This window comes from Pelmatolapia mariae, linkage group LG6 (assembly GCF_036321145.2).
Source record: "Pelmatolapia mariae isolate MD_Pm_ZW linkage group LG6, Pm_UMD_F_2, whole genome shotgun sequence".
NCBI classification, from domain to species: Eukaryota; Metazoa; Chordata; class Actinopteri; order Cichliformes; family Cichlidae; genus Pelmatolapia; species Pelmatolapia mariae.
Genome location: NC_086232.1, coordinates 44,666,446 through 44,689,725, shown reverse-complemented (window position 1 = coordinate 44,689,725; position 23,280 = coordinate 44,666,446). Strand labels below are relative to the sequence as shown.

The window sequence follows — 23,280 nt, the reverse complement described above, 5'->3', positions numbered from 1 at the left end:
GAAGTACTGCTGAGCATAGAGGTAACGAAGTACTGCTGAGCAGTGTAATGAAGTACTGCTGTGGGATTAGGTAACAAAGTACTGCTGAGCACTGTGATGAAGTACTGCTTTGGGATTAGGTAACGAAGTACTGCTGAGCAGTGTAATGAAGTACTGCTGTGGGATTAGGTAACGAAGTACTGCTGAGCAGTGAGGTGATTTATAAAGTACAGAAGTAGAGAAGCTGAAAATAAGAACAAGAGGTATAAAAATGAATTAACTAGTATTTTGAGGTCATGTAAAAAAGAATATCATGAGAAATTATTAAATATGAATAAAAATAACAGTAAAGGGATTTGGAAAACATGAAGAGTTGTAAAGTATTTTGTCTCGCGTCAGTTACATCGTTATCGCACATTTTCAAATATATATCGTGATAAATATTTCTGGCCATATTGCCCTGCCCTAATCCTCAGTCAATGTTTTTAACGGTGGTGGAAGAAAAGGAAATCATATTGTTGGGAAATCACAAACTGAAAACTCTACAGACTTTGATAACATTGATATGGAAATTGCTAAGAAAGCTATCGATGCTCTAAACCCTTAACATACATTTGCAATTTGTCTCTACAAACTGGTGCATTCCCAACACAAATGAAAACTGCTAAAGTAATACCACTGTTTAAAAATGGAGATAGACACCAATTCACACATTACAGGCCTGTTTCTCTACTCTCACAATTCTCACAAATACTGGAAAAAGTTTTCATTAATAGACTTGACAAATTAATAGATAAACATAAAATAATAATGGACAGTCCGTATGGTTTCAGACCAAATAGATCAACATCCACGGCATTAATGGAACTAACTGAACATATCACTAATAAAACAGATCAAAGACAGTCGGAGTTTTCATTGACCTACAAGAAGCTTTTGACACAATCAATCATGAAATATTACCTTATAAACTGGAGCACTACGGCATTAGAGGAGTGGTGCTAGAGTGGGTCAGGAGTTATTTGAGAGACAGGCAACAATTTGTGAAGCTTGGTGAATATCAATCAGAGTGCCTGGACTTTGTTTGTGGAGTTCCACAGGGGTCAGTATTGGGACCAAAGCTGTTTATCCTGTGCATCAATGATAGATGTAAAACATCTGATATATTACAGTTTATTTTATTTGCAGATGATACAAATATTTTTTGTGCTGGAGAGAATTCACAGCAGCTTTTGAAACACAAAACTGAAAACAAGGTTTAACAGAAACAAGTTTTCACTAAATTTGAATAAAACTACATTTATGTTATTTGGAAAATGTAAAAAAGATGCTGGAGCAAAATTGCTGATAAATAATGTTGAAGTAGTAAGTTTCTCATACAACATTTCTAGGTGTGGTAACAGATAACAGAATGTGCTGGAAACCTCACACAAAGCATATACATGTCACAGGCGTGTTGCAGACGTGTCACGTGTCACAGGCGTGTTGCAGACGTGTCACGTGTCACAGGCGTGTTGCAGACAGTTGCAAACTTGATGACGAGCAGGACAGGCTTCTTGAAATCTGTGTCTTTGTCCTTAATTTGAAGATAAGATCACCCCCCCACCCTCCCCACCTCACTCCACCCTCCGCCAACAGGAAGCAGATTCCTCAGAGACCTCTTTGCCCTATGAACAGGAAGTGATGTAATCCAGTAATCAGCTGAGATGACAGGGTCAGGAGACAGGAAGAGGCAATCACGCCGATGTTATCAACTCCTCAGACTCACTTTTCATGACCCAACTACGGCGTTTGTGTCGTCTGCAGACGGCCAACAGTTGACAACAGTTTCCCACAATGCACCACAGTCTGCTGCTCCTTATGACTGCAGCTTCTTCAACATCATTTCCCTGAACGAAGATCCGCCTTTACAGATGTTCTCAGACAGAAACATCTGTAAAGATCCCACTTGGCCTCAGGAATTAGTACACTACTTTTTCTGCATTTAAACACACGATCGTCTCTCCTCTGCTCTTGCCGGCCGCTTTGTTTCATAGTTTTATTTTTTACAGGCAAATGAAGCCATGTCAATAAAAGGACTTCCCTGAATGAATCTGAAACTTCAGCTGGGTGGTGGTGTGTGTGGAACTACAGCATTCGCCTCCTGATTGCACTGATGATGATTCAGGGAGGGCCCGGGGCGCTGGCTGTGCCGTCCTGAGGGGTTCTGATGATTGTAGTCAGGAAACTAAGATTAAAGAAACACTTAAAAGCACCAAAATAGACCATCGAACCTTTCAATACAAAGCACCCTGAGACTTCTGTTGTCATATAACATATCAGTTGTACTATATATCTATTGTATATTATTCTATTTTATCTTATTCTATTGTTTTTTTCTTAATTTTTTACTGCTCTAACTTGTACTTTAAGAAAAGAAAAGATAACCTTTATTAGTCCCACACGTGGGAAATTTGTTGTGTCACAGCAGAAAGTGGACAGTGCAAAGTTACAGTAGCAAAAGTTAAGAAAAACAATGAAATAGGATAAGATAATAAGAATAAGATACTATATGCAATGATTTTCTGCCGTGACCAAAAGAATTTCCCACGTGTGGGACTAATAAAGGTTTATCTTATCTTATAAACTTACAGCTGAACTGAATTCAGTTACAGTCAAACAGGATCACTTTTTAATAGATTTCATGTTATGTTTTATTCTTCAGGTAAAACTTCCTAACACCGAGGTAGATGGATACTTGATCCCAAACTGACCAAAGTGAAAACAACAGTTTGTATGACTCTGCAAAGCGTTTGCTCTGTGCCGATATGATCACACAGTGTTGGGACGTTTCACAGAACTCCACATCTGTTTGCATGAACATGTGCTCAAACATACAGGCGTGCAGCATTGTTCCATGTTTAGTTTTCCAATGTCTGCTTTTAGCTTTATGTCAGAAATGTAATGTTCAAGGTTATGACCTGACGTCAGACTGGCTCCAAACACAGTACAGCGTATACAGTATGCAGTACACACAGAGCAGTGTATGCAGTTGAGAGTACATTTGTCCACATACAGATATCTGAAGCCTTCAGCTGTTACTGCTGAACATGACGGAGACAGCTGCTGGAAATACCACACACACACACACACACACACACACACACACACACACACACACTGCCTTCTCATGGTAACATGGTGGACTTCAGGTGTGTTTTGTTGCTTCTTCTCGCATTAATAAAGTAATAACTGGATTATAACATCTAGTTTGTCCTGTGGCTCTTCCCCACACCAGAGCTGGTCCGTCTGCCACGTTTGTGTTTTAAATTCTCAGGCATGACGCTTCATGTTTTTCAGCTGAACAGATGCGTCATACCTGCAGGCGAATGAGCAGCTGGGATTGACTAGCGCATGTTCACACCTGTACTTGTAGCACAGGTAAACAGGTGATTCACCTCAACAGGAGTGCATGACAACCTTTTCTTCTTTCAGATCGCTGTGGATGGTGAGTCCAGGATGTACTTCCTGTCTCTGATCCTAATCAGACTGTGGACCTATTAGATCTCAGAGGAGTCATGAGCTTCGGGTCTGAGTCCTGGCAGTGGTTCGGGGTCCTGCTGGACTAGACTAACAGCAGTGTTTCTTAGACTTTCCAAGGATCAGGACTATGGGACCTCCGGTCGTTCAGGGAGCTCCTGTTGTACCAAAGATGGGGGTCAGGGCCCGAATGTCCGACTTGTCTCAGAGGAGGGATGCTCAGGAGGGTCTGAACTCGAGCTTTCTGAGTCAACCTCCCCATTCCAACAAGAGTCTGGACCCCCAGCCCAGGTCAGAGACCACATTCCCAGTTCGCCCAAGTCCTTCCACCAGCAGGAGTTTGGCAAGGATGAAGAGAAGCAACAGTGAGGTGACGATCAGTGATGTCGGAGCTGAAGACATGGACCCTGCTCCCATCAACCCAAACACAGGCGCGAGTCTGAGGCGAAAGTGCTGCAGCACTTCGACACTGGACCGCCAAAGTTTGTCACGATCCACTGAGACTCCTTCCTGGAGGCTGGAGCAGCAGGTGCCCAGCGCACCGCCTCCATTCCCAGAACCTCCACAGCTTCATGCTGCACTGTCGCCCAGTCTGCAGACCGCCGCTCGCATTGCTCATGGGGACGTCATCTATGTACCCGACTATGTGAACGCTTCGGTTTATGTGTCGCATGTTCAGAAAACAAAGCCGGAGACATCGATCCTCAGCAGACTAAGGAATCAGAGGACAAACAGGGACATAAGACCCAGCGTGATCTCTTACAAATGCTTTTCTCATTATGATAGTCAGAGTGTCCTCTTCGACTTCAGCAGTGGCTTTGTCCCCCAAGCAGACCTCCAGCACGGATGGAACGTCTCCACCTCTGGATGTGATGATGCTTTAAGCCCTGATGAACGTGAAAAAAACAACTTTCTGGTGAGCAGCTGTCCGTTCTTTCATAATGAGATTGGAGGGGAGACGGAGAGGACGCTGGGCCTGACTCGGGCCAACACCACCACCTGCGGTGCTGCAGCGGACACATCCTTCAGCGATCCGCCGCTCAGCACCCGCCGCACCAACGCGAGCATCTCAGTGTTGGAGTTCAGTGGAGGAACTCGGGCGTTCGACCAAAACCTGATGAATAATCACGACATTGAACACATTGACCTGGGAGCCAGATACTACCTGAAATACTTCTACAACCAAGGTAAGGTCTAGTCGAGGGCCAGACTTCACCATGATGCAGAAGCTGGATGCTCTTCCTAAAAGTAAAGCAAGGACGCTCTTTAAAATAGTGCCACTAGTTTAATCTAGTTCCAACAAAAAGATATTTATAACAGGAAGAGTTTTTAAAAGATCTCAGTATCCAAAGAGTTAAAAAATAAACAGTTCAGTAACTTCCAACAGAAACATTCTGCCATAAGGAGACACGATCAACATGTGACTGTGTGCTAAAAACAAACCCTGAAATGTAAATGAAAAGAAATGAACCCAATATGAAGATCTGAAGATCTAACGCACAGGTGTCCAACTCCAGGCCTCGAGGGCCGGTGTCCTGCAGGTTTTAGACGTGTCCTTGATCCAACACAGCTGATTTAAATGGCTAAACGACCTCCTCAACATGTCTTGAAGTTTTCCAGAGGCCTGGTAATGAACTAATCATGTGATTCAGGTGTTGAGCCAGGGTGAGATCTAAAACCTGCAGGACACCGGCCCTCGAGGCCTGGAGTTCGACACCCCTGATCTAATGGGGAAAAAAAGTATTAATTTAAGCACTGTTACTGCGCTCACTGTCAGGTTTCTGTTTTCACTGATGTGAGTGACCTTCTGTTTTTTTTCCGTCAGATCACCAAAATTATTTTGGCATTGATGAGAACTTTGGTCCGGTGTCTCTGAGCCTCCGGCGAGAGAAACTGGAGGAGAGGACTGATGAGACACAGTACAACTACAGGATGATCCTCAGGACTGGTCAGGTAACTAGTCATGTGACCGGTCACGTGACTGGTTAGGTGACCGATAACCTGATCACAGTCTGGTTTGAGATCATTTTCGATTACTAATTTATAAAGTGACTGTTGGTGATGCTGTTAATCCCCGTTTGTCCTTTTAGTCTGATCCAATCATGCCCCTCTTTCAGCTGTCTACCCTGAGAGGATCCATCACAGAGGACTCTATCCCATCTTCATCCAAACACGGGACCAGTCGACGTCTTCCTCTGAGGGATGTTCTCGAGTTTGTGGTTCCTCAACTTAGCATCCACAGTCTCAGACTGGCTGCCGATTCACCCAGAGTCCCTGAACTGCTGCTGCAGCTGGACCAGCAGGAGGTGAGCCAGTCCCAGTGTGCCACCCACCTGCTGACCATGAAATACCTGCCACTGCCACGGTTGGCCTTCCCATGTTTCTGACAGGATGGTCTGTGTTAAACTAGAATCCCGCTTCATAGCCATTTTGCTAAATCGGGCTTTTGATGCTGTGACGCTTTCACATAATGAAACAGTTGGCATAAGAATTCAGCTTCTCGTGCTACATCCACCATTCCGATCAATGCTGAGTAGCGTATTCTTCAAAAGCACCCAAACAGACATCCTCAGAGAGGCTTTCACAGGCAGCAGCTACGAGTTCTCTGTCTGAAAGAAATGATTCACTATTATCTCATCCTTCTAGAGCTTTAGAGATCCTAATAAAGCTTCTGTGATTCTGTCCAGTTTAGAGACAAACTCAGACTTGATGGTATTAACTGGAACCAGTAAGATGTCCCTTTTTAATCAGCTACAGTTTTTGTCACGTTTTCCTTACTTTTTGGTGGCCCTCCCAGAGGTCAGTACAAAATAAAGAAAACCTTCTTGTTGTGCTCGCAGAAGTTTAGCAAAGTGATACAAAGCAGGTTTTTTAAGTGGCCACTGGAAGCCTGAGAAGAAGAAGAGAGGTCTGTTTAAGCTTCAGGAGCCCGTTCTCACTCCCGAGGCGTAACATCCCGACGTTTTGTCACGTCCTGCGGCGTTCCTGAGGAACGCGAAAGGTGACCTTCCACGTTGTTATGGTACGCGGCGGTTTCCAGCCCTGTACTGCAGCCCTAAACTTAACCTTATCACTAACCTTAACCATAACCGTATCCCTACGCCTAAACCTAACCTTATGCCTAAACCTAACCATAACCTTATTCCTAAGCCTAAACCTAACCTTATCGCTAAACCTAACCATAACCTTATTCCTAACCTTAACCAGCACTTTAATGAGGTGAAATAGTGTTTTCTAAAGCGATTTTAAGGGGAAAAGCGAAGATGTGTAGATTGAGTCCAAACGGTTCTCATGTGTCCGCAGTTTTCCGATGTCGTGACGTAGGAACGCCTTGGGTGCCCAAAAACGTAATATGTTGACGATTTGTCACCTAGCGTAAAATGTTACGATTTGGGAGTGAGAACGGGTTGGCTTCAGTCAGACTGAAATCCCAGGAGACGACACAGACTGACATCAGCCTGAGAACACAGCAGGAAGACGATAAGGTTACTATCGCATTAATATGAGATTTCCACATGAGCGGCAGGAGGGTGCTCCTGCCTTCAGGTGTCACAGGTAAGAGACGAGGTAAAACACTGTGATAGGCTCATCTTTTTGTCCAGGTGCCCTAAAACGTCCACTGCAAGAGGGAGAAGTCAGCTGACCTTCCGATGTTGTGTGAAATGACCAAAGGTCTCCTGACACAGCATCATCAAGTCAATATAAACAATAAAACCAGTGAATCCAGTACAAACAGCGACACCAGCATTTTCTTGAATTTCTGAAGTACTCCTGTTTCAACTATTATACAAAAGCATGATTTTCACTTGTGTGGGAAATCTAACCCCTCTTAGACCTTCACCGCAACTTTCCACACGTTCAAGTTTCTCAGGAGCTTCATGTCTGGTTATGCAGAAGGTTACTGGGTAGGGTTAAAAGATTTCCTGCTGAAGCGTAATTCACGCATCAGTTCCAAACCTTCTGAATTGATCTTATAACCAGCACCTTCAGAGTCCCGCTGGTCCCCGCTGACCCTGCCTGCTTTTCTTTGTTTTACTGCAGCTGAGGTTCCAGCGCAAAGTGGGCGTGTTATTCTGTCGGGCTGGTCAGTCCACCGAGGAGGACAGCAGTGACTCTGGCAGTCCCGCTCTAGATCAGTTCCTGGACCTTCTGGGCCACAGAGGTCCACTGAAAGATACCAGCGGTACCATTTCTTTTTCCTTGTTGGTCATGGTTCTGCAATAGAGTACTTGCAGTGATGTCAGAATGGTGTTAAAGTGTCTGGTAATTGTTGTTACTTTCTGTTTGCTTGTTTTTGTTTCCTGTCAGATGACTCAACAGGGAGGCAGTCAGTTTTTACAACGTTCAGAGAATTCAAGCTGATGTTCCACGTGTCCACGGCAAGCGGCCCTCAGCAGGTGATTCTCCTGTTCCTAGTTTAACCTTATGCTGTGTACTGCACAAGTACCAGAACTAAAGTTTTCAAGTATCTGTACTTTATGTCAGTATTTGTTTTTCTGACAGCTTTTTACTTTTACTCTCCACATTTTAACACAAATATTTCATCTTCCTACTTTATACATTTTCCAAGCGTGCTCCTTACTTTAGGTTTAACACTGACTCACATCATAAGTTATTTCCCATCACTGCAACCCTTTAAACATCAAACCGATCTGAAAGTAAATGTAGGACCGATTACAGGTAAAATACAGTCCTATTGGTTTATCCATCATAAGGACTTATCAGAAATGACAAGATAAAGAGGCAAAACCATATAATTTATGCATTGCTACTGTTAGTGAAAGGAGGCCATAACGGTGCTTTTTTATGTTCTGGTCACAGTACATTAGCTAACTACTGAAGTACTACAAAAGAAACGAATGAGAGAGAAGATCATTTTGCTTAGAGACGGAGAAAGATGTAAGACATTGTGGGTGGTCTACTTCAGCTCAGGTCCTCTACCAGAGGCCTGGAGCCTGAGGTTCCTGCACAGTATCTTTGCTGTTCCTAGTTCCACCCTCTTCTAGACAGAGATGTTGGATGTCATCCCGCATTTTGCTGGAGCCACTAGGCCAGTTCGGAGGTTATGTGTTATGATTACCATGGGAACCACTGTTACCTTCACTCCGCATCTTCTCGAGCTCCTCTCTCAGCCTTTGGTACTTCTGCTTATCATGTTACTTTTTCTTGATGTTGCTATCACTAGGTTCAGCTACATCACGATGACCATCTTCCTCTGCTTGTCCACTAACGGTGGTACATACTGTGCAGAGGCCTATCCTTCTATGATGGTTCCTCTCCTTGCTTCTCATCTTACTCAGGTTTCTGCTGCCTGAGGTGTTCACTAAGCACATAATGAGTTGTGGCCATCTTTTTGATGTACTCATGGATGTTCGTTGTCTCATCCTGGACAGTGGTTCTGAAACTCACTAGTCTTCGGCCTCCTCCGTTCTGCTTAGTGTACAGCCTCAGGGTGCTGGATTTGGGGTAATACTCTGCATGCATGGTCAGGAGCTTTCTTGTCTTGATGCGAGTGGCTTCTGTCTCCTCCTTTGGCCAGCTTATTATCCCAGCAGGGTACTTGATCATCGGCAGGGTGTAGGTGCTGATTGCTCGGATCTTATTCCTCCCATTCAGCTGACTCCTCTGGACTTGCCTTACTTTCTGCAGGTACTTGCTGGTTGGGACTTCCCTAGCAGCTTCTTCATGGTTCCCATTTGCCTGTAGGATTCCTGGGTACTTGTAGCTGTCCTCAATGTCTGCATTGTTGCTTCTGGTAGTGCAGTCCCCTCAGTTCTGACTAGCATCCCTCTTTTTGTTACCGTCCGACTACATTTCTCCAGTCTGAATGAAATTCTGATGTTATTGCTGTAGATTCTCGTGGTTTGACTCAGTGAATCAATGTCTTGTTCACTCCTGGCATACAGTTTGATCTCATCCAGGTGGCTGACGTTTGCTGCGTTCTGTATTCAGTATCTGTAGCCAGTCTTGACAATGACCTCACTGAGGGGGTCCAGGCTAGGGGTGGTGTGGCGGAGCATTGTCTGTGGCACGGCTGCAGAGGAGGCAGACACACCTGAGCGGCATGAGAAATCAAGCCTTACCGACTTAAAAGAAGAATGAACTGGGTCCTGTTGTTGTTGGTGGTGTCTGTGGCTGACAGCTGAAAAGCTGCAACCGAGTGTTCAAAACAACAGCAGAGATAAAAGAAAAGTGAAAGAATGTGATCCAGTCTGCTGTGCATTCTGAAACCCAGGATCGTAGCTTGGCGGAACCATGACCGGGACAGCCAAGGGAGGCGCTGGCCCAAATGGTGGCCGAACTCGCAGCTACAAAGAGGGAGCGGTGTTACCGCCAGCGGGAACAACTGCAGGATCGGTCCAAGCACCGGATGCAGTTGGTAGAGAGTTTGGCAGCTCGGATCGGGTCTTGGCCAAGACCCCACCGGCATCCCTCGACTGCATGGGAGTGACTGATGACCGTACTGCTTCGGCACCCGTGCCGGTCCCAGGGAGAGGCCAGCCAGGGCACAGCCTACCTCCGCACGCATACCCACTCCGGGAGGGACCTGCCCAGGCCGAGTTGAGGGTCTGCACGGCAGCTGGACCTGCCTCGCTTCCACCAGAGGCCAGCATGCGGTGGGGTCCTGTGCGCCGGCCACCTGCCGCCTGTGAGCCTCGGCTCACATCCACGACTGCTGCGCCGCCGCCGCTTGCCACGCAGTCGGCCTCCAGACCCCCCAGTATAATTCTCAAACATGTACCTTAAAGCAGATAACTGGTAAGATGGAGAGAAAACTAATTTAGAAGATCATCATTTAGCCTGGAGAAATAGTTTGTTGCTCTAAAAAAAACCTAAAAACATTTGTGCTATGCTATACTATACTAGTGCTATTCATCACTGGTTGAAGAAAAGAAGAACAACCCCAGGTTTCTCTTCAGCACTGTAGCCAGGCTGACAAACAGTCAGAGCTCCATCGAGCCAACCATCCCTTTAACGTTAACTAGTAATGACTTCATGAACTTCAGGCATTTGCAGCCGTGGCAGAGTGCTTTGGCCAACCCCTATTAAAAGGGAGTTGCAGTTATCTAAGCGTGAGGCTATAAAAGCGTGGATGACAGTTTCCAAGTCACGCCTGGAAAGAAAAGGCTTGACCTTCAACGTCTGAGGTGACAGAATGAGGATTTTACTACGCCATTTATGTGGCCATCAAAACTAAGTGCAGTGTCGATTTTTAGCCCAAGATTAGTAACCGAGCTCTTCAGGTGAGGAGTCAGAGCAGCAAAGTCAACATGTGGTGTACCAGATTGGGACTGAATAAAAGTCCCTATGTTTTACATTCATTAAAATTAAAAAACTGTAGGGCCAGCCATGATTTAACTTTGCTCAGACGATCAAGCAGGAGTCCAATCGAGGAGCTTTCACAGTGACTGAAAGGTAGGTAAAGCTGGCAATTGTCAGCATATAGATGAAATTAAATTTTGTGTTTTCAATTTCAATCGCTCCCAGTGGCAGGAGATACAATGAAAACAGTAGTGGCCCAAAAATAGATCCCTGCAGTACACCTCATGGCAGAGGGGCCACAGAGGATGAAGCTGAACCCAACTTAACACAAACGTTCCTGTTAGAGAGAGATGATTTTATCCATGAAACTGCCAAGCCAGAAATTCCTACACAGTGCTGTAGTCGAGAGATCAGCAGGTCATGATCCCCTGTGTCAAATGCAGCAGTCAGATTCAACAAAACAACCAATAAATTTTTACCACAGTCCGTCACTAACAAAATGTTATTCATAACCTTTATGAGAGCTGTCTCCGTGCTCAGCTCAGAGTCGGACTGAAGAGCTTCTGGAATTTGAAAATCACTTAGATGGTTCATCAGCTGAGTGTGAACAATCTTTTCCAGGATCTTATTCAGAAAAGGAAGCTTCGAGATGGGTCTGAAGTTTGTCGTAATTGAAACGTCTGAGCCCAGTTTCTTAAGTAAAGGATGGATAACTGCATGCTTAAACTCACTTGGTACTTGACGTGACAAGAGACTGGTATTGATTAAGTTCGGCACAACAGCGTCGGCCAGGTGCAAGCCGTCTAACAGCAGGACGATTTTATTTATTTTATTTTATTTAGAAAGAGGGGCAATACATATTAATGAACATTTTAACAAATGTAAATATGCCAGATTATAGCCTTGGGCTAATTTCCATCTGCAGACCCTCTGGCAGGTTGGTTTTAAAAGAGGAGCAATGTCAAATAAAATGGGCATATGGTCAGAGAATGTATAAATACATATGATGATGCCAAGTTCAACGTGTGACCACGTTCTTGAGTGGCACCCTTAACAGACTGAACAAAATTAAAAGGGTTTGAGTAAAAGTCCACGAAGTCCTTAGCCAGCGGCTTCCCTGGGCAACAGATGTGAATATTAAAATCACCGAGCTGCAGTGGTTTGTATCATATCTATCTAATAGACTCCAAATTGTTCATGGGGCGATCGTGGCTCAAGAGTTGGCAGTTCGTCTTGCAATCGGAAGGTTGCCGGTTCGAGCCCCGGCTTGGACAGTCTCGGTCGTTGTGTCCTTGGGCAAGACACTTCACCCGTTGCCTACTGGTGGTGGTCGGAGGCCCCGGTGGTGCCAGTGTCCGGCAGCCTCGCCTCTGTCAGTGCACCCCAGGGCAGCTGTGGCTACAATGCAGCTTGCCATCACCAGTGTGTGAATGTGTGTGTGAATGGGTGGATGACTGGATGTAGTGTAAAATGCTTTGGGGTCCATAGGGACTAAGTAAAGCGACATACAAATACAGGCCATTTACCATTTACCATGTAAAGAGTCCTCTTCACACACTGAGGTTAATTATGGAGTTCCACAGGGTTCAGTGCTAGGACCAATTCTGTTTACATTATACATGCTTCCCTTAGGCAGCATCATTAGAAGACATAGCATACATTTACACTGCTATGCAGATGACACCCAGCTCTATCTGTCCATGAAGCCAGGTAACACACACCAATTAGTTAAACTGCAGGAATGTCTTAAAGACATAAAGACCTGGATGGCCGCTAACTTTCTGCTTCTTAATTCAGATCAAACTGAGGTTATTGTACTCGGCCCTGAAAATCAGATTGGATGGGATGAGATCTGAAACATCTTCACAAACTCAAAGAAGTCCAGTTGGCTTTTTTCAAGCTCTTAAGATAAAATCGCTGTAAATCGTGTGTGTGTGTGTGTTTCAGCTGGTCCATAAAAGTCTTACTGGGAATGACTTCGTCACAGTAATCTTCCAGGAGCCGAACTCCCCGCCCTTCAGTCCGCAGAACATCTGCTCACATTCCCAACATGTCTTCATCATCGTTCGAGTCCGCCGCCCCTGCAGCCAGCACACCTGTTACAGGTAGGATTGTAACTAGAGCAGGTGAGATTATAACGTGAGCAGGTAGAACAGTTGAGACCTGTTGATGTGTCCTTTGTGTCCTGTTAGTGTTGCAGTGTCCAGGCGTAGAGACATCCCGTTCTTTGGTCCCTTGATCCCACCAGGTTGGATGTTTTCAGCCTCACCTGAATTCAGAAACTTCCTGCTGACGAAGATCATTAATGCCGAAAACGCCGCGCACAGGTCAGAGACCTTTGTCACAATAACAGCACGACGCAGACAGGAGCACCTGAAGGAGCTGGTGGAGAACTTTTCCACATCAGTGCTAGTGGACTCATCATCTTCCATCAAGTTCAGCTTCATCTCTCTGGGAGTAAAGAAAAAAGAGCGCAGCGCACCACGGCCTCATGCTTACCTGAACAGCGCCGGGGCTCTCACCTGGAGTGTGACAGCAACAGACTTCAGCTGCTCTTTTGATGTACCGTGCCAGCTCGCCGTCTCCAGTGAGTTTGTGGTGCTTGTAGAGGAAGCCAGCAGACAGGTAGTGTTTCACTGTTACTGCAGAGACGTGATTGGCTGGAACGCCGGCCACAGAGGCATTAAACTTTTCTACGAGCACGGAGACTGTGTGATGCTGTCAACACGAGAGAGAGGCTGGGAGGACAGCCGCGAGATCGCCCAGAGACTGCAGGTGACCAGAATCCTTTATGAACCTGAATCTGAGCATGTGTCATACACAAGACTGATCTGATGTCATCTGTTTTCTGACCTCAGCTGGTGACTCGTGGCGGTCCTGCTGTGGACATGATTCTGAGGAGGAACCGTCACGGTCAGCTTGGGTTTCACGTGAACTTTGAAGGAGTGGTGGCGGATGTTGAGACCAACAGTTTTGCGTGGAAGGAGGGTCTCCGGCCCGGCTGTAGGATAATGGAGATCTGTGCGGTCGCCATAGTAAAGCTATCACATAAGCAGATGATTGAGCTGCTGAGGACGTCGATGACCGTGAGCGTGGTCGTTGTTCTGCCGCACAGAGATGGGACACCCCGCAGGTCACATGATGGTTTATTTGAACTTTATTTTAATGGTTAGAAGAAAATGTAAATATATGAAACGCAAAAGCCGAATAGAAAATGTTTGAGAGATTTTTAGTGTTTCAATCTGTTTATAGTTCTGTTTCGCTTATGTGGTAAAAGTCAACAGGTAGGCTGGAGGCGGGGCTATCACACTGCTGCTCACTGTGGCTGATAACATCGGTAAAAGTAGGCTCGTTTAATCTTCATATCTAAACTCTCAGGATGTTTCAGACTTCCTGTGCCATCATTAAATGTTTTCTGAGTTCTCTGCCACAGATCGAGGATGGATTATGAGCTGTAATCCTCTCACTTTAATCTCACTGTGTGAGTTTGACAGCACACCTGTAAGTCAGATTTCAGGGTCAAACATAATCCGAGTGCCAGGGCCACGCATCACGTGTCCAGAATCCCAGGAGATCTGAGCCTGAATCAGGTTTGCATGATCCTTTGGGCTCTGACTGACACCTAGCAGTGCATAAAGAGGCTTTGACCGTTGTGGGGACAAGCTCACGTCACGCTGACCACATCATGACATCCCTGCAGCACGTTTGATGTGGCTTCAGACCAGAAATCAGTTAATCGGCTGTGTGTGGGAAAAAAAGATCCACCAGATGAATAATTAATTTTCTCTGAAAAACCGAACAGGCAAATGATATATAAGGCAAAATAAAAGCACTCAGCTGGCCTCCTTCAGTGCATTTACAGTCAGTAAACTCACTCAGGGATACAAAACGGCCTGAATTAGTAATAAGCTGCAGCTTTGAGGTCATTTCCTCAGAGTGAAGATTATCAGAGGATAACGTGTGGAGTACGCTGTTAACGGGAACACAGGAACCCGCCTCATAAACGCTCCTTACAGTTCGACTATAATAAGTAAAAATAAGGAGCAGATAAACTACACCAACCAATCAGCAGCCAGTAAATCTGAGTATAGTAGAGGGAAAGCCTGTGAGTTTTACATCAGCAGTGATTGGTTTAAAGTGACGGAGCACGAGGAGTGACATCAGTCGGTACAGACTAGGACTTTTTTCTGTGAATGATCACTCACCCGAACTCTCTCACTCGCTCACTCACTCTCCTCTCTTTGTTCTTCATCTTCAGGAGTTTCTCAGAAATCTACCAAGTCCCGAGGTTTGAGTACAAACTGGACTCTGATATCACTTCCTACCCATTAAGAGTAACCCCACCCACCTGGCACAAGGTGTTAGAAGCTCCGCCTACTCAGAGCATCCCAGGTGAACTGGAACAGCAGCTGAGACCAATTAAACAAATGAATGAGGGATCCAGGTAACACACCTGTACCTGTCTGTGGGGGTCAGTTTGTGTCACAATAACCAGAGACAGTCAGAGTTGCCAAAGTCCAGCAAAACTTCCTTCCTTCCTTCCTTCCTTCCTTCCTTCCATCAGGAGCATTTTTCTCCATGTCTGAAGTTTATTTAGAATATTAATGAATCTGTTCTCGTCTCTGCAGTTCCTCGTGTCGAGTTTTGTTTGTGTAAAATGTTACATCAGAGGATTATTGGCTCGATATTCTTTCACTTGTTTCTGTGTTGAAGCAGTCATGTAAGGTTTTTAGGGCTGATGTGATGATTATTGATGATTATTGAATGATATCAGTTAGGGTCATTAATCCAGACCGTTTCTTTACCCAGAATCCTTCAGCACTCTGTCCTTCTGCAGGTCACCAAGCAAACACTCGACCTCCGTTGACCCCGGACCACCTTTGACCCCACAGAGCCATGCCCGATGGGGGTAATCTAATTATCGATCCATTAGCGATCTACGCTTTCTTTAAACAAAGTAATCGGATTATCTGTTGATGTCAATCCTGCTTTCAGAGCTCGTCCTGATTGGGCAGTCAGCTCTGAAGAAGACTCACTTGAGAAGATCGGGAGATCTAAAGGTGAGTTTACCTGGATGTGACCTGGTTTGGCTCTGCAGCTCTGACCTTTGACATTTAACCCTTTGAACTTTAACAACAACCTGGAACATCGTCATCTTCTCCTCCAGAGGCCAGTCACCTTTGTCATCATGATCATCCTCATCGTGTGACGAAGGCTCGGAGGGTTTTTCAGCCGAGTCTGATGGACGCCAACAACACGCTTTCCAGCAGCAGCGGCAGCGAGGGCAGATACTCCGACTGCACCAAGGTGCCTTCAATGGACAGCGGAATTGACTCCGCCCCCTGCACATCATCGGCCCAACCAGCTGTGGCTGGGGCGACGCTGGTCCTGAGCGATATCCAGAGAGGCAAATGGACAATCTCAGCCGGTCACATGACCAACCTGAGTGAGACCTGCTCTCTGTCCTGGTGAGCTGCAAGTAAACAAATGATGTCATCTCTAACTGTGGTTTTTACATAATTGTGTATTTATTTTTCCATTGAGCTCCAGAGCCTGATGGCAGTCAGCCAGTTGGAGCGTTCGGATTTAACATTTGAGTAAATGTTCAGCCCGTTATTTCTGGGCGTAGCAGAGTGCCAAGGTTAGTGTTGTCCTCAACACCTTTATCTTGACCAACCTTGGATTTATCCTACATTTCTATGTAGTCAAATTTCACATTGGATCAATCAGCTGGGCAAACAAAACAGCTGCATCAGAGATTCTCTTGGGAGGCGATGGGATCCAAAATAACTAGAGTACTGCAAGACATTGATCTGGTTGACTTTGTGCTTGATTTTTTTATGATTCCTTTTGTGGAAACGCTTCCACGTTCAGTTCTCATATCATGGATTGCATGGAAAACACTGAAGTGGGGTTTTTTCTGTTCATTGAAGTGGGTGATGGCTGAAACTTCAAACGATGGATGATGGCTCGATGAATAATAAATGGAAGAATGGTTGATATGTCGATCAATGGACAAACTGATTTATGACTGTATGGCTAAAGGATCAACAAACGATAGATGGATGGCTGAAAGATCAATCAGAATCAGAGTTGCAGTGTTACACCCCTCTTTGCAGCTACTCTCCACCCCCAAAACTCCGTTCCCTTAGAAACCGCGTCAGCTCCCAAACCACCAAAAAAAGCCAAAGTAAGAAAAAAAACAAACAATTTAAACCTAAAAAATGACAAAAGGCTATTCTATTCTATTCTATTCTATTCTATTCAGTTCTAGAAAGAACAATATAGTGTCCACAACTCCAATAAAACACTGAAATGCAGATTAATAAGCATTAGGTCTCTCTTTACATGAACTAATACTTGTTATTAATCAATAAATTGATTTACTCTGCCTTACAGAAACCTGGTTACAGTGTGATGACTGACTCAATACCCCCGTGTTATACTAACTGTCAGAGTCCTCAAAGCACAGGCTGAGGGGGCGATGTGGCAGCAACCTTAAGACCCAGACAGACATTTAATCTGTTATTAGACTCAACTGGCTTCTCTCAAAATGTAAAAGAACCCATCAACCACTTTAATCACACTCTACTTCCTGTTCTGACATACGGCATAGAAACTAAACATTTAACAGTCTTTCCTGAAAAATCTGTATTTTTAATCCTTAAATTCAGGTTATTGTACTCGGCCCTGAAAATCTTAGAAATATGGTATCTAACCAGATTCTTACTCTGGATGGCATTACCTTGGCCTCCAGTAACACTGTGAGGAACCTTGGAGTCATTTTTGACCAGGACATGTCCTTCAATGCACATATTAAACAAATATGTAAGACTGCTTTCTTCCATTTGTGCAACATCTCTAAAGTTAGAAATATCCTGCCTCAGAGTGACGCTGAAAAACTAGTTCATGCATTTATTACTTCCAGGCTGGACTACTGTAATTCATTATTATCAGGAAGTCCTAAAAACTCCCTGAAAAGCCTTCAGTTAATCCAAAATGCTGCAGCAAGAGTCCTGACAGGGACTAGAAAGAGGGAGCAGATTTCTCCTGTATTGGCTTCCCTTCATTGGCTTCCTGTTAAATCCAGAATTCAAAATCCTGCTCCTCACATACAAGGTCTTAAATAATCAGGCCCCATCTTATCTTAATGACCTTGTAGTACCATATCACCCTATTAGAGCACTTCGCTCTCACACTGCAGGCTTACTTGTTGTTCCTAGAGTATTTAAAAGTAGAATGGGAGGCAGAGCCTTCAGTTTTCAGGCCCCTCTTCTGTGGAACCAGCTTCCAGTTTGGATTCAGGAGACAGACACTATCTCTACTTTCAAGATCAGGCTTCAAACTTTCCTTTTTGCTAAAGCATATAGTTAGGGCTGGACCAGGTGACCCTGAATCCTCCCTTAGTTATGCTGCAATAGACGTAGGCTGCTGGGGGATTCCCATGATGCACTGGGTGTTTCTTCTTCGCTCACTATGTGTTAATACATTGAATCATTAGTTATTAATCTCTGTCTCTCTTCCACAGCATGTCTTTATCCTGTCTTCCTTCTCTCACCCCAACTGGTCGCAGCAGAAGTTGTATGTTATGTTGAAAATTGAATTGATGAATCAATGATTGATGGTTGACGTATAGATGAATGGAACAAATGATGGATGGATGTTGATAAATGGATGAAAGGTTGAGAGAGGGAGGAATAATGGATAGATGAATGACAGATGATACAAGATTGGATTATTGCTGATGGATGGTCGAATGACCGATGTATAGGGATGGGTATCGAAACCTGGTTCTTGTTGAGAACCGGTTCCCACTGTTTCAATTCCTTGGAATTGTTTGCCATTTTTGCAAACGATTCCCTTATCGATTCCAGTCGCCCCGAATGACGTCACCACGTTGCGGAGCGTCATTTACCTGGCAGGAAACATGGCGCCTAAGCGGCTCAAACGCTCAAAAGTTTGGTCATACTTTACGAGAACGGATGACAACAGGGCAACTTGCAATACTTGCCACGTAGATATTTCATTTAAGGGAGGAAACACTACGAATATGCAAAAGCATTTGCTCACAAAACACGCGATGACCTTAAATGAATGTCGTCTTTTTAATTCCGCTCCGGACTCGTGAATCTCAACCCAGCAGCAGCGGTAACGTTTGCACGCCCTCTCCCGTTAATGCGGCAGGTAAATAATCAACTAACAGTGCATATTATGTTAGCGCGATCTGCCTTATTACAAAACCTGCCATTACTGTGCGTTTAGGTGACCATGATGAGACAGACAGAGTCTGGCTGGCTCAGATGCTGGCAGTTCTCGCTGCAGTCTACCGGTAGCGTCTCCTTTCAGGCCAGGATAGACGAATGTCACCGAGCAGTGACTAAGTTTGTGGTAAAAGGCTTGCACCCATTTGTCACAGCAGATGCCCCCGATTTTCGGTAAGTGAATGTGTTTAATTGTAGGCAGGGACATTACTGGATATTCTTGTGTAATTGCTACAGAATAATTTATGTTATACTTTGTTATTGCTACAGAAGAATATTTATTTTATTATTTTACATTTACAATTTTTTTTCCCGGGGGACCCTGTGACACCCCATTGAAGAGCCGTAGGCTGTGGATCTCTTAAGATCTCACTGTTGGGTTTGTAAGGCCATGTTACTCCTAAATTTCTATCTTGTTCAAAGAGAAGATATAAAACAAAGTTCTAAGCTAATCGACCTTAGTGTTCTCCTTTTTTAAAAAGAATCGATAAGAGAATCGATAAAGAATCGAATCGTTAAACAGAATCGAAAATGGAATCGGAATCGTGAAAATCTTATCAATACCCATCCCTACCGATGAATGGATGAAGGATGAAAAAATGATGGATGAATGCTGACCTTTTACTTCCTGTCTCAGTGACTGTCGTGAATCCACCAGCTGGTCTGAGGGCAGGTCCAAAAGCAGTTCCTCTACCAGCTCACCTGAGGCCTTAATCACATGTAAAGAAGGCTCCACTGAGGAAATGGAGCTTACTCAAGAGGGGGAGGGGCTGAAGAGATCCAGCAGATGCAACAGGTGAGATGACCTCATCAAGACGTATTGGCAGTCAGACCTGAGCTTTCCAGTCCACCCATCACTGCAAATTAAAAGTTATTAAGAATCAGAGAAGAGAGGCTTTTCAGGAGAAACTGTTAAATGCTCAGTTTCTGTGGCAGATCTGCCATCTACCTGTGAACTCAGTGCAGTGTTGAAGTCTTTATATTCAACATCTAAGTGAATGTTAAAGTCACCTACTATAATCTGAAGTGAAACCTGTAGCCAAGTATGAACAATTTGTTGATCAAATATTGATCCATGTCCTCTGTTATTCCTACGCGTAATGCACTTTCCCACTACGCCGTGCAAAGCGCTGTGACGTACCAAAAGAAACAAAGTTCAACCACATGAACTTTTCACACAGGGACCTCCAGAGACTTTTCAAAGGCTCTGCGGGGGGAGGACGCACTCTCACTAGTCGGGATAGTTACAAAGCCTTCTTCTTCATGAATGAGCATTTTTTTATTAAACATTTGAACATAATGCAACACAGACTCTGGTACAGGATATAAAGTCAGAAAGATACATGTTTTGACATGGAGCAGGCGAATGTAGAGCGCAGCGGCCAGCGCAGCAAAAAGTTTGGTCCTTGGCTCCAGTTAGCGGTTAGCGCAGCGCACGCCATGTCCAAAGTCAAAACCTTCAGGGGATGTGGTTTTGGTGGGAAAACGGGAGGAGCTAAGCTGCAGCGATTAACAGCGAGGCGATTAACAGCGAGGCGATTAACAGCGAGGCGTGTAAGCTGCGACTCTGCTTCCTGCCAGGTTTCCCCCAGAAAGCGTCTGAATGATCTACATCATCTTTTTCAGACAGACAGCAGCTTAAGGAGGACATGCGGCTAACGTGTCACTCCCGGCCTGATTGGGCCGAGACTCCCACATTGTTTTGGCAAAGTTACACACCGATTCAATGTCGGTTTTAGTTAACCTCCGATTGACGTAACCGGGTTGCTGCCGATGTGGATTATAATTTTACAGAACCTAAGTTTACCCTCAGCCAGCAGCTTCACATATGATTTGATGTTCCACATAAATTGTTCTTTGTTCTGTTTTTTTCTTGTCAAAACTTCAATCACAGCTTATCCTGCTGACATAAAATACAGGAACTATATTTAACTGTTGTCATCGTGCTGGTTTGTTTAGTTTTAGCAAAGTTTTTGCAGTTTGTGGGTTTCAGATCAACATTACGTGATTCTAGATATCAGTCACAGACACCTCTGTCTTCTTCTTCTGTCTCCAAACCACTCCTGACTACCTCATGCGGTACCACAGTTCCTCTCTCATCACTCTGTTACGGTTCGACGGGGAGGACTCAAGCGCGGGACTCCAGAATCAGCTGTACACAATAATTTATTTACAGGATCCACCTTGTGTATTTACAGGAAGTGCAGGGCAGTGCTATATACAATTAAGTGAGGGACGGGGCTACGGGGAAATCCAAGGGGGTAGTCATGCGTTCTCCAAACTCTCCGCACTCACGGCCACAGGTTCACTCGTCCACACTCGACACCAAGAATCACACAGGGAGGGAATCCAGGAGGTCTGTAGACAGGGAGACGAGGATTAGTTACACAGCTCACTTCCAAACACTTGACTTAGCTTAGCTGTAGACTTGACTTTCACTAACGCGTGGCAGACAACGATCCAGCGAAGAACAGCAGTCTCCTCCTGGCTTAAATGCTGGCCGCCCTGATTAGGCTCAGGTGTTTCCTCTCACCGAGGGCGTGAACCCCGGCGATAGGGAAGAGGAGAGAGAGAAAGATAGAACAAACCTCAGATCAGCTGGACGCTGATCCCCCTGGCTGTGACACTATCATGTTCGACACAGATGCATCCGTCCGAAGCTCCTTCTGACCTCTCACAGCAAGCATCACATCTGTATGTTCTCTCTCATTTTCTTCATTCGTCAGCTCCTAAAAATACTCCTTCCACCTTGTAAACACAAACTCTTCACCCATGAGGGTTGGGGTTTTCTTTCTATCTCTGTCCTTCATCGCTCTAAGTTGCTGCTGCACATCCTTTTCAGCTCGATTGCTCTGCATAGCCAGTCAGTACAAGTCTTCTTCTCTTTCCTTAGTGTCCGGTCTCACGTTGCCACCTCTGCTGTACGCCTAACCTCCCAGTCTGCCTACTTTCTTCATCTCCCTCACTATCCCACTGTTTCTGTGACAGCCCTTTCCTTTGAATACTTTCCTGTGCTTCCTCATTTTTGCACAAAGTCTCCTTTTTCCTCTGTCCAGAGGAAACACCAGACACCATCCCAGCACTACAAAATTCTCTTCTACCTGACAGCCAACCTGTGGGCCATGCACACTGACAACATTCAACATCAAGCCTTTGATTTCCAGCTTCAAACTCATTGTCCTGTCGGACACTCTTCATCTTCACTCGCTCTTCCTCACCATGGTAGAACAGCTTCAGTCTGCCTCCTGTGCTCCTGGCCTTACTTCCCTGCACACATAAGATATCTATCTTCTTTCTCTCCATCATACGAGCCTTCGCTCTCTTTACATTTAGTCTGTCTCACTGCCTCCTCACATGCCTTCTCCTCTTTGTCACTGGCTAACAGCAGTAGTGTTTCTATGAGCATCCCGTTAGCCAACAGTATCGGAGGCTATCGTTGTTAACCCAGCCCTGACTGCTCCGATATGCAAATCTCAGTTTTGGTGATCCGCAGGTTTGATTTGGCAAAGATGCCCTTCCTGAAGCAGCCCTCCCCATTTACTGCCAGGCGGGGGTCCAGCACTAGAATTACACTAGCTTGGCCCCTTAAAGAAGCATTGGCACCAATTGCTTTTCAGGTTCTGATTCTTTAAACTGATTAAATCACAGCTCACGAATCAACAATAAACATAAACTTCTCCTGCAGATTCAGCTGTGTTCCAATAAAAGGTGTTGGCGTGAAGCAATCTGATGTCACTGCAGGTGAACAGGTGAGGCTCATTTCTTTGTCATTCAATAATTATTAGTAATTTATTCATGAAATGGCCCCAGTTCAAATGTAAGATTGGATTTAATAACATATTTATTGTGCTACATCTGTCTAGTTGGTGTTACTAAGGCTGCTCCTGACATATCATCATAATGATCATCATCTCTGGTTAATTATTAGAAACAGGTTGAAGCACTTTCCCATAAACACATGTTGAAGGTAACCCAGGTAGCAAGATGACATTGAATTGATGTTTGTCTGAATTATCATTATGGTTGAAATCTCAATGAATCAGCATTAAAATACTAATGAAACCTGATGATATCATAGTCATGACACTAGAATAACACTGATTCATAGTTGTCCCATTATAATTGATTGCTGATCTATTTATAGTTGACTAGGTGACAACAATCAGGTTGAAAACTCAAACCATCCAGTTGCTTTTGCTTCTCTGGGGTTGTGGAGCAGCAGCCTAAGCAGAGAAGCCCAGACCCTCCCTCTCCCCAG

At 44.8% G+C, this 23,280-nt stretch overlaps 1 protein-coding gene and 1 long non-coding RNA gene across 3 annotated transcripts in view; one reads left to right on the top strand and one right to left on the bottom strand.

The window, feature by feature from the left end:
- Positions 1-23,280, top strand: part of LOC134629659 (signal-induced proliferation-associated 1-like protein 1) — a 28,945-nt gene that overhangs the window by 484 nt on the left and 5,181 nt on the right. Inside the window, exons 2-16 of one of the 2 annotated variants that reach the window (XR_010094083.1) lie at positions 3,454-4,685; positions 5,324-5,451; positions 5,616-5,804; positions 7,540-7,681; positions 7,807-7,895; positions 12,709-12,866; positions 12,954-13,536; positions 13,620-13,894; positions 15,020-15,205; positions 15,599-15,670; positions 15,757-15,821; positions 15,929-16,229; positions 18,290-18,342; positions 19,660-19,818; positions 22,708-22,771. Coding sequence is in view for 1 of the 2 variants with exons in the window: in XM_063477176.1 (XP_063333246.1) it covers positions 3,629-4,685; positions 5,324-5,451; positions 5,616-5,804; positions 7,540-7,681; positions 7,807-7,895; positions 12,709-12,866; positions 12,954-13,536; positions 13,620-13,894; positions 15,020-15,205; positions 15,599-15,670; positions 15,757-15,821; positions 15,929-16,229; positions 19,660-19,818; positions 22,708-22,771 (3,468 nt within the window). In the remaining variant the exon portion in view is untranslated. Of the gene's footprint in view, positions 1-3,453; positions 4,686-5,323; positions 5,452-5,615; positions 5,805-7,539; positions 7,682-7,806; positions 7,896-12,708; positions 12,867-12,953; positions 13,537-13,619; positions 13,895-15,019; positions 15,206-15,598; positions 15,671-15,756; positions 15,822-15,928; positions 16,230-18,289; positions 18,343-19,659; positions 19,819-22,707; positions 22,772-23,280 lie in introns of those variants that run through there. The other variant, XM_063477176.1, reaches the window with a different exon arrangement.
- On the bottom strand, positions 21,171-22,696 carry LOC134629666 (uncharacterized). The gene is made up of 2 exons (XR_010094084.1): positions 21,466-22,696; positions 21,171-21,380 (listed from the first exon to the last, which is right to left on the bottom strand). It is a non-coding gene; the product is annotated as an uncharacterized LOC134629666 (long non-coding RNA).